The sequence below is a fragment of the Tachyglossus aculeatus genome, chromosome 17 (assembly GCF_015852505.1).
Source record: "Tachyglossus aculeatus isolate mTacAcu1 chromosome 17, mTacAcu1.pri, whole genome shotgun sequence".
Lineage (NCBI taxonomy): Eukaryota > Metazoa > Chordata > Mammalia > Monotremata > Tachyglossidae > Tachyglossus > Tachyglossus aculeatus.
In genome coordinates, this window is record NC_052082.1 from 43,016,590 (window position 1) to 43,033,419 (window position 16,830).

Sequence of the window (16,830 nt, forward strand, 5' to 3'; positions counted from 1 at the left end):
TCAAATGTTTTAAAACAATGACTTCCGATCAGTTAGGAGAAAGGGATTAAAATACTTCATTTCTATCTGTACATTCATTTACGCTTTTTATGTTTCAAACCACCAAATTAGAAGGTGGTGAAAAGCGACATGAACAGAAAACGTGGCATCCTGAACCATATAGTTACAGATTTCTGTCAATCGCAATACACATTTTGGGATCTGCTTTGAAAAAAAAAATAACAACAACAACAACAATAAGGTTTTGGAGAGATTTTCGTGCCTGACAGGGGATTCCCTTATATAATGTATTTAGTCATTTCTTTGATTTGTATTCCCATTTTGTCATTTAACTTATCAGCGAACATCTCCGTTGTGCCCGCTAAAAGTGTACAAATGCAAATCTGCAGTTAATGACAGTAGAAAGCTACAAACAAAAGCTCGCTCTCCGCTGGAAAGCGGGCTTAGCACACCAAGGCAAAAAAAAAAAAAAAAGATACATCACTTCTAGACCAGTTTCTCCTCTGGCTTCTCCTCACCCTCCCCACAACCTCCGCAGGGTCATTTCATTCATTAGAAAGCTTCTTGAATCGTTGAAACATCAAATGAAACACCGATTATCTAAACATCAGATTTTCTATTTTTATTAAAAACTCACAAATTTATTCAACATGTTTTCTTTCATACAGTGAATGGTCTAATATGCACTGGAGGTCACACAAGCTTAGGTTTATTCGAACAATAAAAGACATATGAGAAATTTAATATATAAAGAAAAAAGTAGCAGCTGTTGACTGCATATTTGACCATAAAATTTAAATATTTTGGACTTTTATTTTAAAGACACAAAAATAAAACCTGTGTGGGTCTATATAAGACATATTAACAATTCCATGAATGTTCAACAGGACTAAAAATTAGCAAAGATGCTTTTTTTTTAAACCTTGTAACACTTTTTTTTAAACACTTTCTCAGGTTGTTGGTGCCATGCACCTTACAGTATTTGTGCTATAATTACTTTATTTGGCAACTGACTGGATATCATATTTTCTCTTTGCCTCCTGTAAACAACACCTTTTACAAACTAGCACAGTGAACCGCAAGCCCTGCAATCTGTCAATAGAACATCTACAGAGGAAAAAAAAAAATGAACAATTTTGGTTGGTTGCTCAAAACACTTTGTTCTTGAACAAGAGGTTTAAAACAGGATCTATTAGTAAAACACTGAACTCCTGAATTTAACATTATACGTAAACAGTTGACTGTTTTTAGTTCAATAGTCTTTTTGTTGTTGTTGTTGTTGTTGTTTTAGCGTTTCTTTTTGTGAAGGTAGAATACTTGCTTGCTGTAGCCGTTTCAAGTCATTTTAGTGAGGGATCTGGTTGGAGACTCAGGAGGAGGGGTGTGTGAGCGTGTGTGTGAGTGTGTGCATCTGCGTAAGTGTGTGCATCTGTGTGTGTGAGAGAGTGTGTGGGGGCGTGCATGTGTGTATTCGTGTGTGTGTGTGTGGCTTTCTTAAGGTAGAAGAGTTGATGCTGAGGGCTCTACATTTAGGATTTGTTGTTCTGGCCGAAAGAAAAAGAAAAACAAAAAACAGACAAGCAAAATAAAATAAAATAAAATAGTTGTCCCACCTGGTGCGCAGCGGATTGGCGTTTCTGAAGCTAAAAGTTTGTTGTCGTCGCTGTCACTGAACTCTGAGAGAGAAAACTAATAAAGGGTTTTCTAGCACTAGACAGACCCCCCCTCCTCACCGGGGGGCCCTTGTGAGTCCCAACGCTGCGCCCCGCTCTCGGGGGCGAGGGGCTCAGCCCGGGGGGGAGGGGGACGGGGGCAGATTGGGGGGTCCCAAGCCCCCTCGGGGTCGGCGGCAAATCGCCCCCCACCTCTGGTCCAGGCCGTCCAGGCCGTGGGCGCCTTCGGATCTCGGGGTCGGGGTCTCCCCCGCCCCCTCCCCCGGAGCTGGGGGGGGATTGGGGGTGGTCTCTTGAGGGGAGGGGAGGAGAAGAGGCCGAGGGGGGCGGGTGGGGGGCGTTTTCACAAGGACTGGTCTCTCTGTACAACGGCGGAACGGCCGGTCCTGGGGGCCCGGGGGCTACCAGACGGCCGCCTCGCTGATTTCGGGGGGGTGGGCCAGGTGGCCCCCGTAGCTGCCCCCGCCGTTGACGGACAGCGAGGAGAAGGGCGGGCTGGGCCCGAAGACCTCGGCCGCCATGGAGTGCAGGGAGCCGGGCAAGCTGGGCTCCGGGCTGGGCGAGTCCCCCGGCGGGTGGGCCAGGAGGTCGGGGAAGCGCTGGGCCTCGCCCGGTGGGTGGTGTCCGGGCAGGGGGGGCTCCAGCCCGCCCAGGGGGGTCCCCGAGGGGCCCGAAGACGGCACGAAGGGGAGGTCCACGGGGGTCTGCGCCTGCGACGACGGGGGGCCTTGCGGGAAGAAGTCGTAGTTGCCCCCGGGCCCGTAATACTCGCTCTGGTAGTCTGCGGAGGGGGAGAGGGGATCAGCCCCGCGCTGGGCAGGACCGCCTCCCCCGGCCGGGATCGAGGAGCTCCGGGGTCCCCGAAAAGCTCAGCAAGTGTCCCCCCCCCCCCCCAACCCAGTCCCGCCCCGGGAAGCGGAATTCCAATCCATTCCCGTCCCTGATTTTTCTCCCGGGCTGCAGGCGCGGGGAACTGAAGGAGCTGAGCCCTAGGGTCTCCCTCTCCCCCAGCTCCCTCCCTCTCCCTTCTGGTTCCTGCTCCAATTTCCGATTCTGGGGGGAGGTGGGTGGGTTTCGACCCACGGCTCTCCATCACCCGCTTAAAGCGAACAAGGCCAAGGCCCCAGAAATCCGGCCCTTACCCACCTCCCGATTAGGAGAAGGGTCCGTTGGGAAGGGTGGGCAACTGAAGGGGGTGAGCCCGGGGGTCTCCGTCTCCCCTCCCCCCCACCCCCTTTCTCTCCATCCCTCCCGTCCCCGTCTCCCCGCCCCCTTTCTGGTTCCTGCTCCAATTTCCGATTCTGGGGGGAGGTGAGTGGGTTTCGACCCAAGGCTCTCCATCATCCGCTTAAGGCGAACAAGGCCAAGGCCTCAGAAATCCTGTCCTGTGTAGAAGGAGAAGGGTGGGCAACTGAAGGGGCTGAGTCCGGGTGTATCCGTCTCCCCTCGCCCCCCACCCCCTTTCCCTCCATCCCTTCCCTCCCCCTCCCTTCTGGTTCCTGCTCCAATTTCTGATTGGGTGGGTTTCGACCCTTGGCTCTCCGTCACCCGCTTAAGGCGAACAAGGCCAAGGCCCCAGCAGTCCGGCCCTTACCCACCTCCGTAGAAGGAGAAGGGTCCGTTGGGAATGAGCTCTCCCGGCTCCAGCCGATCCACGAGCGGCCGCATCCTGCGAGGGCTGCGGAAGAAAGCGTGGCGCCGGGCTCCCAGGGCGCTCAGCTGCTTCATCCGCCTCTCCTTGGAGCGACGGTTCTGGAACCAAACCTGGGGGGCGAGGGGGGACCCCCGAGATGGCCGTGAGGTCCCCCAGCCCCCAGAGATCTCTATCCCCACGAAGACCCGGATGGGGAGTCCCGGCCTGTCCCGGCTGTTGGGTGGCTCTTCAATATTAATAATAATAATTATTATTATTGTTACGGTATTTGTTAAGCTTTTACTATATGCCAAGCACTGTCCTAAGCGCTGGGGTAGATACAAGGTCATCAGGTTGTCCCACGCGGGGCTCACATTCTTAATCACCATTTTACAGATGAGGGAATTGAGGCCCAGAGGAGTTAAGCGGCTTGCCCAAGGTCAGGCAGCAGAGAAGTGGCAGAGCTGGGATTAGAGCCCATGTCCTCTGATTCCCAAGCCCGGGCTCTTTCCACTAAACCACGCGGGCCCTGGACCGCCCCTGGATCGTGCCGGTCCCCAGACACAATCTCTGACCCGACCTCCCTATCTGCCCGTCAGACTGTCTGGCTATGACTTAACCGTTACTGGTGCACACACGACACAGCCTTCTCTCAATAACACGTAGGCTCCCAGGCAGGCATACACACACACACATACAAACATATAGCCACACACACACCCTTCCAGTCCTCTCATGAGACACAGGTTCCCAGGTCTGTCCACACACACACACACACACACACACACACACAGACACACAGTCTTCTCATGACGCACAAACACACCCTTCCAGTCCTCTCATGAGACACAGGTTCACAGGTCTGCCCGCACACACACACATACACACAGCCCCCCGTCTGCTCATGATGCACGCGCCTGCACACAAACACACTCCTAGTTCTCTCTCATGACACACAGGTTCACGGATGTGAACACCTCTACATCGCCTCCCAGTTTTATGAAGTGTATACGCACACGCACGCACACCACCTCCCCACACCTCTCACGACATACAGATTCACAAGTACACACAAACACGCAGCCTCCCAATCTTCTCAGGATACACACACACACACACATACACACACACACACACCCCTCTAGTCTTCTAAAAACACCAGGTTCCCACTTCCACATACTGAAGTTTACACACACCCCTAGAAATGCGGTCTGGTTACACTCCCTTAGTCTTCCAGCCTTAGTCTTAAATTGAGCCCCGCTCACCCATAAACACATCACAGAGGTCCCGCTTCCTTTCCCTTCCTTAACTCGATCACCACAGAGACCCCATCTGATCCCAGGTGGCCACAGTCCCCCCCCCCCCCTTCTTTTCTTCCTCCTCCACTTTCTCTCTTCCTCTTTCTTGTCCTCTTCCTCCTCGTCCTCCACCACCTTCTCCTCTTCTTCCTTCTCCCCCCTTCCTCCTTCCCCTTCCTCCTCATCCTCCTCTCCTCCTCCTCCACCTCCTTCTTCCTCCTCCACCTTCTCCCCCTCTTCCTTCTTCATCTCTTCCTTCTTCATGTCCTCTTCCTCCTCGACCTCCTTCTCTCCTCCCCCTCCACCTCTTTTTCTTCCTCCTCCGCCTTCTCCCCTCCTCCTCCTTCTTGTCTTCTTTCTCTCCTCCTTCTCCCTCCTCCTTCTCCACTTTCTCCTTCCCCTCTTTGTCCTCTTCCTCCTCATCCTCATTCTCCACCTCCTTCTCCTCTTCCTCCTTCTTTCCTCCTTCTTCTCCCCCCTCTTCCTCCTCCTCCCCACTCCTGTCTTGGGAGCCCCAGCTCCCGCTCTGAGCCCCTCTCCTTCAGCTAAGCGCCCAGATCAGCTTCCAGACAGGTCGAAGGGAGCCCTCCCACCTTTCCCCGGAGCCTCTCAACTTTTCCCGAGGCCACGGGGCCTCCCAGCTTTTCCGGAGAAGGCCTCGGGGCTAGCGGGCGGGAGAGAGGCGCAGGGCTGGGAGCCGGGTTTCTCCCTTCGCGATCAAACGACCAAAGTTTCCAGCGTTGGACCGGTCAGTCATTAACTCCCGGGATGTAGCGGGAAGGGGAGGGGGAAGCGGCGGAAGGGGCATCCCCCGCCCCCGACCCCCGCGGACAGCCAGGCAGCACGGGTGCTTAGTTCAGTGCATTGCACCGAGTAGACGCTCAATAAATCCCAGCTCTGCGGGCGAGGCGCGGAGGGACGGCCGGGAGATCGGGCCTAGTCAGACCTTAACCCGCTCAGGCCCCGCAGCCTAACGCTTCTCACAAAGTCGCTCCTCACCAGCACGGCACCGCCCTCGGCGTGGGCGCCCGTGGGGAGGGAGAGAAAAAAGGCCCATTTTTTCCCACGAAGCTGGCGAGGCTTCGAAGACCCCCCCCCCCCCGGGACCCCCAGGCCCGGCCCGTTGCCCCCTCCTCCCGAAAGCGGGTTCTGCATCCCGACTATCCCGCGTCCCCAGGGGCGGGATGGGCCAGGGCCTCGAGCAGCCTGGGATCTCAGAGGACCTAGGTTCTAATCCTGACTCCGCCACTTGTCTGCTCTGTGACTTCGGGCAAGCCACTTCACTTCCTTGTGCCTCAGTGACCCCATCGGTAAAATGGGGATTGAACCAGCGAGGCCCACGTGGGACCACTTGATGACCCCAGGGCTTAGAACAGTGCTCGGCCCAGAGTAAGCGCTTAACAGATACCATCATTATTAAATATTATCTGGGGATTGAAACCGCGAACGCCACGTGGGACCACTTGATGATCCCGAATCTACCCCAGCACTTAGAACAGTGCTCGGCCCAGAGTAAGCAATTAACACATACCATCATTATTAAGTATCATTATTTCGGGAGCCCCCTCCCCACCCCCTGAGCGATGGGTGCCCGAGACGGGGGCAGAGGAAGGATCCTGGAGAAGGGGGCAAGGCCAGCCAGTCCCGGCCCTGCTCACCTGGATGACCCGCATGTTGAGCCCGGTCTCCTGTGCCAGCTGCTCCCGGATGTGCCGCGTGGGTTTGGGGGTGGCGGCGAAGGCGGCCTTGAGGGTCTCCAGCTGCTTGGCCTTGATGGTGGTCCTCGGGCCGCGCCGCTTGGCTCCCAGGTTCTGGTCGTCGTTCTCGTTGCTGCCCGCCTCCTTGTCCGATACGTTGGCACTCTCGGAGTCCTTGGCATCGTCTTGGGAGGGATCTTGAGAATCCGGAGACAAACTGGGGTCACTGCCCGTGGTGGCTGGAGAGAGCGAACGGACTGGTCAGCGGCGACTCGGTTGTCCGGGGGCAGGGGGCCCGCCGTCCTCCCCTTCCCCCGACCTCCGAGCCCCCCGGAGGACTCTCTCATCTCCCGAGGAATTGGGGGGGGGGGCGGCGACCCCAGGGGTCAAGCTGGATGGGGGGAGGTCGACGAGGCCTCCCTACGTGTTTTGTTGTGTTGTCACTGCCCCCTTCTAGATTGAGAGCCCGTTGTTGGACAGGGACTTTATCTGTTGCCGAGTTGTACTTTCCAAGCGCTTAGTATAGTGCTCTGCACCCAGTAAGCGCTCAATAAATACGATTGAATGAATGAATGAAGTGTGTGTGTGTTGGGTGGGGATCAGCCCCCCGATCCAACCCCGTACCCCCTCCCCACCCCCTCACCCTCTCCCCAAACCCTGCCCAGGCCCGCTCACCCGAGTGGAGGCTGTTCTCTTTGGCGGCGCTGCTGTTACTTAGGTAATCCTCTTTGCAGACGAACTTGTTTTCGTCGATGATGTAGAGTTCCTCCCCGGTGGAGAGCTGTTTGTTGCACATCATGCAGGTGAAGCAGTTCAGGTGGAAAACTTTGCTCCGCGCCCTCCGCACCAGGTCGCTGGGGGAGATGCCCTGAGCGCATCCCGCACATTTGGTACCAAAACACCTGGAGGAAGCCCGGGCGGACAGGGGACGGAGGCGGGAGAGACGATTCAGGAGGGACATTAAGGTGGCGTGGAGGAGGGGGAGAGCGAGAAGGAGAAAAGAAAGGACAGGCCGTGTTAGGGACGGAGCTCTAGAAGTATCTCTCCTGGCTCGGGACGCGGAGACCTCGGAGCAGCAAACTAGGCGCAGGGGAGGGCGAAGGGACAAAGAGATCTGAAAGCGCAGCCCCCCTGAAAGTTTTTGTTTTTCCTTCCCTTTTCCCGCTGAGATTTCCATGAACGTCGAAAATAACAACAACAACAACACTGCAATCAATCTCTAGCTCTTCCCCCCTCTCTCCCGCTCGTTCGCTTTCATCAGACTACAAATAATAACTTAAACTCCCCGCCGGGTTGGCCCCTCTGGCCTGGGTCCCATAAACGATGTGAATAAATAAGCCTCCAAAGATTTCGGGCGCGGCTCTCTCCCGCGCGCGTGTGTATTTATTTATTTACAAAACGTCGAGGAAGATTCTCGGGAAGATTAATGAAAAACGTCGGAGCCGGGCTTTCCTGAGCTTGACACATTGATGAACGACGCGCTGATCCTCCTGGCCCGAAAATAAGTCTAAACTCCGTTCCCTTTCTCCTCGGGGGTTTCCCACCACCACCTCTCTGTCCCGACTTGGGGAAGGCTCCGGATCGTGGCTTTCTCGGAGGACCGACCCTTCGCCGCCCCAAAGCTCCCGGCGAGTAAGAAGATCCTCCCGGCTACCAGACACCGCCGGCCGGTCGGCTCCGTCCGGGGCGACGGACCGAAAAACTAAAACGGAATCAGGGAAATGCCGCGAGGCAATTGAGCCCAGGTGGCGAGTTCAGGTAAAATATCAATTTGTGGGGCAGGTTCCCCTCTCAATTTCGGGATGCGATTTGCAAAGTTCAACGGTTATAATATTATATATATATATAATTATTTAGTATATATATATATATATATATATATATATAACAGGGAGGGAAAAAGCCGGACCGCTTGAGTCGAATTGGGAGACCTGATAGTCGGGTTCTCTCCATCTCGAAACAACGAGAGCGAAATCGAGAGAGGGGTCAGCGGGCGGCCAGGCCGCGAGCAGGCCGGAGGGGCCATCAGAGAACGAATCCGCCGGGAGACGAGGCAGAGAGGGTCCGAACCCTCCTCCTTCTCTCCCCTCTGGGGAGGCAGAGGGCCCGCAGATAAGTCGGCCTCAAGGCCCCCGTCGACTCCCACCTTCTGCCCTCGGAATCCGGCCCTTGAAGTCGGTCTTTTGGGGTCTTTTCGGCCCCTAAGCGGGCACCCGGGCCTATCTGGGCCTGGGGCCAAGCCTCCGGTCTCTGTCTTTCCCACGCCCGAAGGCCCGGAGGCCTGAGAAATTCAACAGGCCCCGAGCCCGGTCCTCGGGGGTAGCAGAGCTAGGGATTCCGGTCCACTGCTCTGCAAGCCAGCCTGCCCGGGGCTGGTGGTGACCCCAACTCGCCCCGCGGGGGGCGAGGGGCAAGGGGACGGAAACACGGCTGGTGGGAGGCACATCCTCACCCCCCGAAATCGGGGCTCAATCGGAGCCCCGGGCCAGGAGGGGAAGTCGGGGGAGGGAGCTGGTCCGGGAGAGGTGGAAACGGCTCCCTGTGTTCGTTGACCGTGACTGATGCCCCGAGGGGCCAGAGCCGGCCTTCCTGGGCCTCCTTGACTAGGCCGGACAGGCCGGAACGGCCAATTTCTAAGGGGCAGGGGGCTGCGGAAGGGGCGAGAGCTGAGTTGCGAAGGAAGGGCAACTTTTGTAGGTCGTTCTTCAGGCCCGCAGAAAGGAGGCAGAGGGCTAGTGATGTTGACCTCTGTTCCAGGAGGCCTCGAAATCCACCCTCATCCTCCGGCAACCACGGCCTCCAGGGCCCGGATCCCCGCGTCCCGTGGGGAGGGGCGGGGGAGCCGGAGGAGTTGGGCGGCAGGAGCGACAGAGTGGACGGAGGTGAGGGCGAATGAAGGAAAGGACAGGGCCGGTACTCACCGAAAGAAGTCGTTCTTGCAGTAGAGCTTGCCCTCCCGGGAGAAGCACTTCTCGGTCAGGTTGCATTTACATTCACAGCACTGAACGCATTTCACGTGCCAGGCCCTGTCCAACACGTTCAACAGAAAGCGGTCCAGGATGGGCCTTTTGCAGCCGGCACAGTGTACCATTGTCTTTGGTTTCGTTGGGGGCTTGAGGAGGGAAAGGGGGAGGGGGATCGGGGGTTGGGGAAGAGGGGGAATATCCCCAGCGGGAGGGCACCAGGAGCAAAAAGAAGAAGGAAAAAAAAAAGCACAGGGACTCGTTGCGTGGCCCGAAAAAGAGAAAGAGCCAAACAAACCACCACCAACAACAACGAAGAGAAGAGGGAGGGAAAAAATAAAAAACAAAAAAACGTTGCTCTGGAAGAGGAACCGGAGGTGTTCGCTACCCGGGGTCCGGACGGACGTCGCCCTTCGGGAGGAGGTGGAATCTCGGCGGGGAAAGCGACCTCCCCCTCCCCCAAAAAACAACAACAACGAGGAGCCGGAGGAAGAACCAAGGTCACTGAGCGCGGCGGGAAATGGCTAAGGAGGAGAAAAAAGATCGATCTACCCCGCGATGGGTTCTCTCGGGTCTGAGGTAGCGCCGTCAGGAGTCAAAGTGCAGCTGCTTTTGTCGAGTGTGCGTGTGTGTGTGTGTGCGTGTGTGCGTGAGTGCGTGCGTGTGTGTGTGCGCACGCGTGTTTTCCTTTTTCTCCCCCCCCTCCTCCAAGAGAAATCAAAAACGGAAACCCCTTCAAATGCAAAATAAATAAAGGAGCTTTTGGGATCCTAACCTGCCCACATCGTCTGGTCTGTCACGGACGCGCCGGCCCGCAGCCCCGGAGAGGCGGCTGCAAGGCGGGAGGGAGGGGAGACGGGGGGGAAGCTTGTTGTCGGTTGTTTTGGAGAAACGTTTGTAGCGATCGAAGCGGAGGGGGGTTCCAACCGGGCTGCAGCCGGGCGCTCCTCCTCGGTCCCCCGGGCCCGCTCCCGGCGCGGCGGCCTCCTCGGAGCCTTTCTGGGGGAGCGGCGCTCACCGGGGCCCGCTCATCGCTCCGGTCACAACTCCCCTCCGGGCCCCCGCGCAGCCCCGCATCGCTCGCCTCTTGCGGCGGAGGAACGAGAAGAGAAGCAGGGGTGGGATGGGGAGACGGGAGTCCTTCTCCCGTCCCCTCTTTTTCGTGGTCGGTGCCAACCTCTCCCGGCCGGGCAGTCCTTCGTGGGCCGTCCAAAGGCGAGCCGGGCGTCCGGTGGGGGGGCTCCTCCTCGTCCTGCTCCGACGTCTCCCGGGCCCGGCCGTGGTGGTCCAAGCCGGCGGGTCCCCGGTCCCCGTCCTCCCCGGACCCGCCTGCCGGTCCTGAGCGACCGGGGGAGCCCCGAGCCCTTATGCACCGCCAGCCACGTCACCGAGGGCGCCGGCCAATCAGCGCCGCGCGGTCCTTGGAAACCATTAACCAGCCGGCCGGGCCCGGAGACTGCGCCCCGACCGCTGATGGAGAGACAATCTCCACTGCTCGTCGCGGGGCGGTGGGGCGGACGCCCCGAGCCCCTCCTGCTCGCGGTAAGGCGCCGGGATGGACGGCCGGAGGGAGGGGACCCCCCTGCGCCGGGGCGGGGACTGGCGGGGGGGGGGGCGGGGGCCGAGGACTGGCTCTATACGTCCCCCCTCCCCGGCGCTTAGTACAGCGCCCCGCGCACTGTAATTGCTCCACAATGGATGGATGAATGAATGAGGAGATGCCGCCGCTCCTGCGTGGCGGGAGCCTTGCCTTGGCTTTTACCGTCATCGGGGCGCTGAACTTACTTGGCTCATTTCGGGGCGAGCGCACCTGGCTTCCGCGTAGTTTTCTTGGGGTCCAAGCTCAGGAAACCCAGCCCCCCCAACACCCACTCACCGACACACACGCACCGGTTGGGTCCAAGCTCAGGAGACACCCACACACCGACACACACACACAGACACACGCACACCGGACAGGCGGGCCGGGACGGAGAAGCTGGACCTTGGTCTCCGCGGGACGAGGAAGAGTGGGGAGCGGGGGGGGGGGGGGGCAGCTAGCTCGCAGGTTTGAAGTCGCGGCGGAGGCGAGAGTTTCGGAGGCAACTGTGACCCGGAGACCGCTTTATGGAAAAGCAAAATGTCCCGGCGGGAGCCCCCCACCCGGGGTCGCGGAGGCCAAGCGGCAGCTCCCAGGGCGAGGGATCCTGGCCGCTCGGAGAGGCTGTGGGCATACGGGCGAGGGAGATGTGAGCCCCACGTGGGACAACCTGATTACCTGGTATCTACCCCGGCGCTTAGAACAGTGCTTGGCACGTAGGAAGCGCTTAACAAATACCATAATAATGATATAAATATATACTTTTATAATTCTATTATTATTATTAGGGGTGCTTGTTTCCTCTGTGTCCCGGAGACCCCCTAAGGAGATCCCCCGAGTCCGACCGACCGGCTCACCCCCCACCCCCCTCCCCTTCAGCCCCCCTTCCCGGTGGGCGTCCTCTAGGGACAGGTATTTCGGGGCCAGGTATTACTCGGGTACCGGGCCTCAGTTCCAACGAGGGAGAACAAGCGGCTTTGGGAGGCTGGTTTTCTCCGGCTTCAGAGGGATCAGAGCAGAACTTTCGTTCCCGAGGCATCTTCCCTGGGCTCTCCGAGGATCCAGGTTTTCCCCCAAAATAGGAGCCGGAGGGAGGGGGCAGGCCCAGGGCCTTTTGGGGCTGGCGTTAGCGGGGGGCCAGGGCAGGGTGTCGGAGCCGGCGCCGCCGGCGGCAATTGCTGTCTCCCGCTTCGGGAATGTGTAAATCCGGACATTTGCCCGCGACGGGCCTGACCTGGGAAGGTCCTCGGTTTACCGACCGGGCGCCAGGACGGGCCAATATTTCATTCAATCGTATGTATGAAGCGCTAATTGTGTGCAGAGCACTGTACTAAGTGCTTGGGAAAGTACAATTCAGCAATAAAGAGTGACCATCCCTGCCCACAACGAGCTCACAGTCTAGAGGGGACTGGAGCCGGTAATAATAATAATAATAATAATAACAATGTTTGTTCAGCGTTTACTATGCACCAGCCACTGTCCTCGGCGCTGGGACAGATAAAAGTTACTCAGGTCGGACAGTGTCCCTGTCCCACACCCACAGGCCGACCTCAGTATGGGCAAACGAACTCTTCCTTCGGACGAAGAGGGACTTCATTAGAGCGAATTCGGTTCCAAACCTTCGCCCAAGTTGGGGCTCCCCGGCCACCCTCATCTTCGCCCTGAGCAGGGTCGGGTCGCTTCCCCGTGGAAAATTCCCGAAGACTCGCGGTGGCTCTCGGCGGGGGCGCTCCCGGCTTCGAGGGAGGAGGGAAAACATTTCCAAGGAAACAAAAACCAGGCCGGAGATTTCCCCCCCCCTCCAGCCGCGGGGGGAGGGGGCTTCGGGGCCTCCCCACTCCCATCACGTCCCCTCGTCCCTCTCCCTGTCTCTGTGTCCTCTTCCTCGGTTCGGGTCGTTTAATAATAATAATAATAATAATAATAATAGTATTTGTTAAGCGCTTACTATGTGCCAAACACTGTTCTAACTCTGGGGTAGACACAAGGTTATCAGGTTGTCCCACGTGGGGCTCACAGTCTTAAACCCCATTTTATAAATGAGATAACCGAGGCCCAGAGAAGTGAAGTGACTTGCCCAAAGTCACACAGCCTACAAGTGGCGGTGCCGGGATTAGAATCCACGACCTCTGACTCCCGAGCCCGGGCTCTTTCCACTAAGCCAAGCCAACGACAGGGCGAGAAATCCTCCCTCCGACCCTCGGGGGGATGCCCCTGTCCGTTTACTTGGACGTCCTGGAGATCCAGGAGAGGTCCTGTGTACGGGACCCCTCCCATTTCCCGGTCCACCACGGAGCTGGGGTCGGAGCTAGGGCCTTGGGGTGGGGGGGTGGGGGAAAGGGGGTCTGGCCAAGGCTGGGATTCTCGCCCTCCCCCAACAGCTGCTCCGGTTCTCGCCCCCTCCCCTCGCCCCCGTCCATCAGCCAAACGGCTCGGCGCTGGCTGGAATCAATAGAGACCAGAGCGCCAGGTCGACCGCCCCCCTTCCACCCAGCTGGGCTCCTTCTCATGCAAAGTAGCGGAGAACCCTGGGGATCGGGAACATCCAGGGCGACAGCTGGACTCAGCTGCTCGGAGACCCCGTGCTCCCCTCCGCCTTGGCCGCCGCCGGGTTCATTGCCCCCCATCAACCCGGGTCGCCCAGAGCCAACCCGGGGAGAAGGGAGTCGCCCGGGGCCTCCAAGGACCGGCGGCCAAACGAGGGACCTTCGCTTCCCGGTTGGGCAAAGGGGATCCTCCCCTCCTCTCCCAAAAGCCTAGTGCAGCGCTCGGCGCAAAGTGAGCGCTCAATAAATGCTCTTGATGGATGGACGGATGGATGGATGGATGGATGGTTGGATGGATGGATGGATGGGTGGATTGACCTCTCGACTCCCAGCGTGGAGGCGAGAGGAATCGAAGGTCTTAAAGCCCAGATGACAGGGCAGGCCGGACCCAGGTAAAGTCGGGTCCCGCTGCCCGCTGAGCCTCTGGCGCCGCCGAAAAGCCGTTGCTGTGGTCGGGGTCGAGCTGCCCGGCAAGATACTGGACACCCCCGTGGAGAGGGGAGGCCTGGAAAGAGGAATCGGGATGGGGGTGGGGGGAAGGCCTGTCCCCCTGACGGCTGCGGTCCGGTCCCTGGACCCCGGGCCGGGGCTGGAGATTGGGGATGGCTTTGTAGTCACGCGGGCAACTTCGTGTTGCAAAAGGGGTAGTGACTGTATTTCTTCTGCTGGGGCTTTCAGACGCAAGCACAGGGCACAAGTTTCTGATTACACACACAAACACACACACACACGCACGCACACACCTGCTCTTTTGCTGGTAATAATAATTGTGGTATTTGTTGAGCTCTTACTAGTGCCATGCACTGCATTAAGCACTGGGGTGGATACAAGTAAATCCCGTTAGGATCCATCACAATTTTTCTCTAGCATTCAGCCTTCTCCCGGAGGGACTGGGCGTCTCCGATCCGGATGAAATTTTTCCAACTCTCCGTTTTTGTGGGTTTTTTAAAAATCTTTTTCATGGTATTTGTTAGGCGCTTACTATGTGCCAGGCACTGTACTAAGAGCTGGGGTAGATACAAGGTAATCAGGTTGGACACAGTCCCTGTCCCACTTGGGGCTCACAGTCTTAATCCCCATTTTATAGATGAGGAAACTGAGGCACAGAGAAGTTTCTCCAGGAAGCGTCCCGGGAGCCAGGAGTGGAAGGCTCCGGGGACCTACTTAAAGAGCGATCTCGGACGGTCCCGGGCGTTGTGTTCACAACCGCAATCCTTGGGGGTCCCCTCCTCTTGCCATCTCCAGCACCCCCATTCTGCGCCCCTCCCCCCCCCCCCCATTTCAGGGGTCTCCACCCGGGCACTGCTCAGGACCCTTAGAACAGAAACAAGCCTTTTCGGTCGCTTCCCGGCCCAGGCGGCGACAGGAAATCCCAGCTCGGAAAAGGGAATGAGCGAGAGACCTTAGCCTCCTCTCAAATCCAGAGCAACAAATTAAGGCGCCGCAAACGGAAATCAAAAAAGAAGGTCGAAGGGAGCAAGACCTGTCCTCTCCCATTGAGTCCCGGTGCAGAATCCGGGTGGCTGAGCTCTTTCCTAGCGCCGAAGTGCTGCGGCCAAAGCGAACACTACGAGGGTTTTATTGGAACAAGAACCCGCACGTGTGACAGAATCAATCAATCACTCGATCGATGGTATTTGTTGAGCGGTTTGCTGTGTGCAGAGCACCATACTAAGCGCTTGGGAGAGTACAATAGACTCTAGCCGTACTACTGCTTAGTCTGCTGTGTGACCTTGGGCAAGTCGCTTCATTTCTCTGGGCCTCAGTGACTTCATCTGGAAAATGGGGATTGAGACTGTGAGCCCCACGTGGGACAGGGACTGTATCCTACCCAATTTGCTCTTATCCACCCCCTGCGCTTAGTACAGTGTCTGGTACATAGTAAGCGCTCAACAAATATCACTATTATTATTATTAACCTTCCTATTTCTGCCTGCCTCATCTCTGTACCCCGACTTAACCCTCTCGGATTCTTCTTCTCTGCCCTTCCCCTTGGCTTGATCACAGAAAAATGATCTTCCTCGAAGCCCTGTGGCTTTTTGTTTCCCGCTTTCTAGGACCCATGAGGAAGCTGGATTCAACCCAACAGCGCGAAATGGCTGGGTCGCCGACCTTCTGAAGCCAACATCACTTCTTCCTCCTCTTCCCTCCCGAGGACCCGTTTCTTCTTCCGCACCACCACTATATAATAATAGTAATAATAATAACAACAATGTTTAAGCGCTTGCTATGTGCCAAACACTGTACTCAGCACTAGTGTGGGTACAAGATAATCGAAGCAGACACAGTCTATCTCATATATATGGGAATGTGTCTACCAATTCTGTTAGATTACACTCTCCCAAACGCTTACTACAGTGCTCTGCGCACTGTAAACGCTCAATAAATGATTGATTGAGAGAGAACAGGAACTTAATCCCCACTTTAGAGGTAAAAAACGCTCCACAGCACAGAGAAATTGTGACTTGCCCAAGGTTACACAGCAGGCAAGTGGCTGAACCGAGATTAGAACCTGGATCTCTTGTTTCCCAATCCTGTGCTCTCCTTATTCCCTACTTGAAAACGAATTCAGGAATTTAGGAGTATCCCCGTGCGTCATCGAGAACAAAGTTCGTGTTGAAAGTTTGGGGCGGCCCAGGTCTGCGCGGGTTTGTAGAGACCCCAAAAAGAGAAAGAGAGAAGGGGGCGGAGGGATTAAAAGTGAACGAAAGTGAGCACGGAAGAACCGACTCTGAGCAACAGGAGAGAAGGAGTGGATCTGCTTGTTCAAACGTTGTTAAAAAGTGTAAGGGAATGTATAATAATAATAATAATAATAATAATAATAATGGCATTTGTTAAGCGCTTACTATGTGCCAAGCACTGTTCTAAGCGCTGGAGGGAACAAGGGTTGTTCCACGTGGGGCTCACATTTTTTAATCCCCATTTTACACATGAGGTAATGAGGCACAGAGAAGTTAAGTGACTTGCCCAAAGTCACACAGTTGACAAGTGGCAGAGCCGAGATTAGAATCCATAACCGGGATGCATGTGTTTGTTTTTGTGCACAGAGCATAGGACACACACACACACACACACACACACACACACACACACGAACGCACTTTCAGGAAGGAAGACAAACGACGCTGGCAGTCTCCGAGTAATTAATCCTCTCTCTAATTGACTTTCTCTCCTTACCTAACGGCGAGAGTCACTGCCGATATCTGGAAAGATCCCAAATCAGAGGAAAAGTCCAACGCCCGGGCGCCTCCGGCCTCGGAAACGGATGCTTTTAGACCGGGTTTGGGGTGCAGGGGCCGCCCCCATCTCCAGCCTCAGCCGCTTCTAGAGGAGGGGGTCCGCATGGCATCCACTGCCCCCTCCCCACGCCCACCGACGGCTCCCTCTTCCTGGGACCAGTCCCTGGGGAATCCATCTCCTCTTCCCTGTGAATCCCAC

The 16,830-nt window shown here is 56.7% G+C and overlaps 1 protein-coding gene across 3 annotated transcripts; it reads right to left on the reverse strand.

The window, feature by feature from the left end:
- Positions 1 to 1,982: 1,982 nt before the first annotated feature.
- On the reverse strand, positions 1,983 to 10,595 carry LHX1 (LIM homeobox 1). Of its 3 annotated transcripts, XM_038759298.1 has the most exons (6): positions 10,040 to 10,595; positions 9,223 to 9,413; positions 6,977 to 7,203; positions 6,263 to 6,540; positions 3,272 to 3,437; positions 1,983 to 2,454 (listed from the first exon to the last, which is right to left on the reverse strand). In XM_038759298.1, exons 2-6 carry the CDS (start codon positions 9,390 to 9,392, stop codon positions 2,075 to 2,077), a joined length of 1,221 nt encoding a protein of 406 aa, XP_038615226.1. In that variant the 5' UTR covers positions 9,393 to 9,413; positions 10,040 to 10,595; the 3' UTR covers positions 1,983 to 2,074. The 3 variants fall into 3 exon arrangements, with proteins under 3 accessions (XP_038615226.1, XP_038615225.1, XP_038615224.1); XM_038759297.1 differs by lacking the exons at positions 9,223 to 9,413; positions 10,040 to 10,595 and having other exon boundaries at positions 6,263 to 6,498; positions 6,977 to 8,061; XM_038759296.1 differs by lacking the exons at positions 9,223 to 9,413; positions 10,040 to 10,595 and having other exon boundaries at positions 6,977 to 8,061.
- Positions 10,596 to 16,830: the final 6,235 nt, after the last annotated feature.

Coding starts and splice junctions, on each gene's coding strand:
- LHX1 (XM_038759296.1), bottom strand. CDS start 7,478: ATGGAAATCTCAGCGGGAAAAGGGAAGGAAAAACAAAAACTTTCAGGG. Junction 3,438..6,262: donor TCAACATGCGGGTCATCCAG/GTGAGCAGGGCC, acceptor CTCGCCCCCCAG/GTTTGGTTCCAGAACCGTCG. Junction 2,455..3,271: donor ACCCTTCTCCTTCTACGGAG/GTGGGTAAGGGC, acceptor CCCCCTCCGCAG/ACTACCAGAGCGAGTATTAC.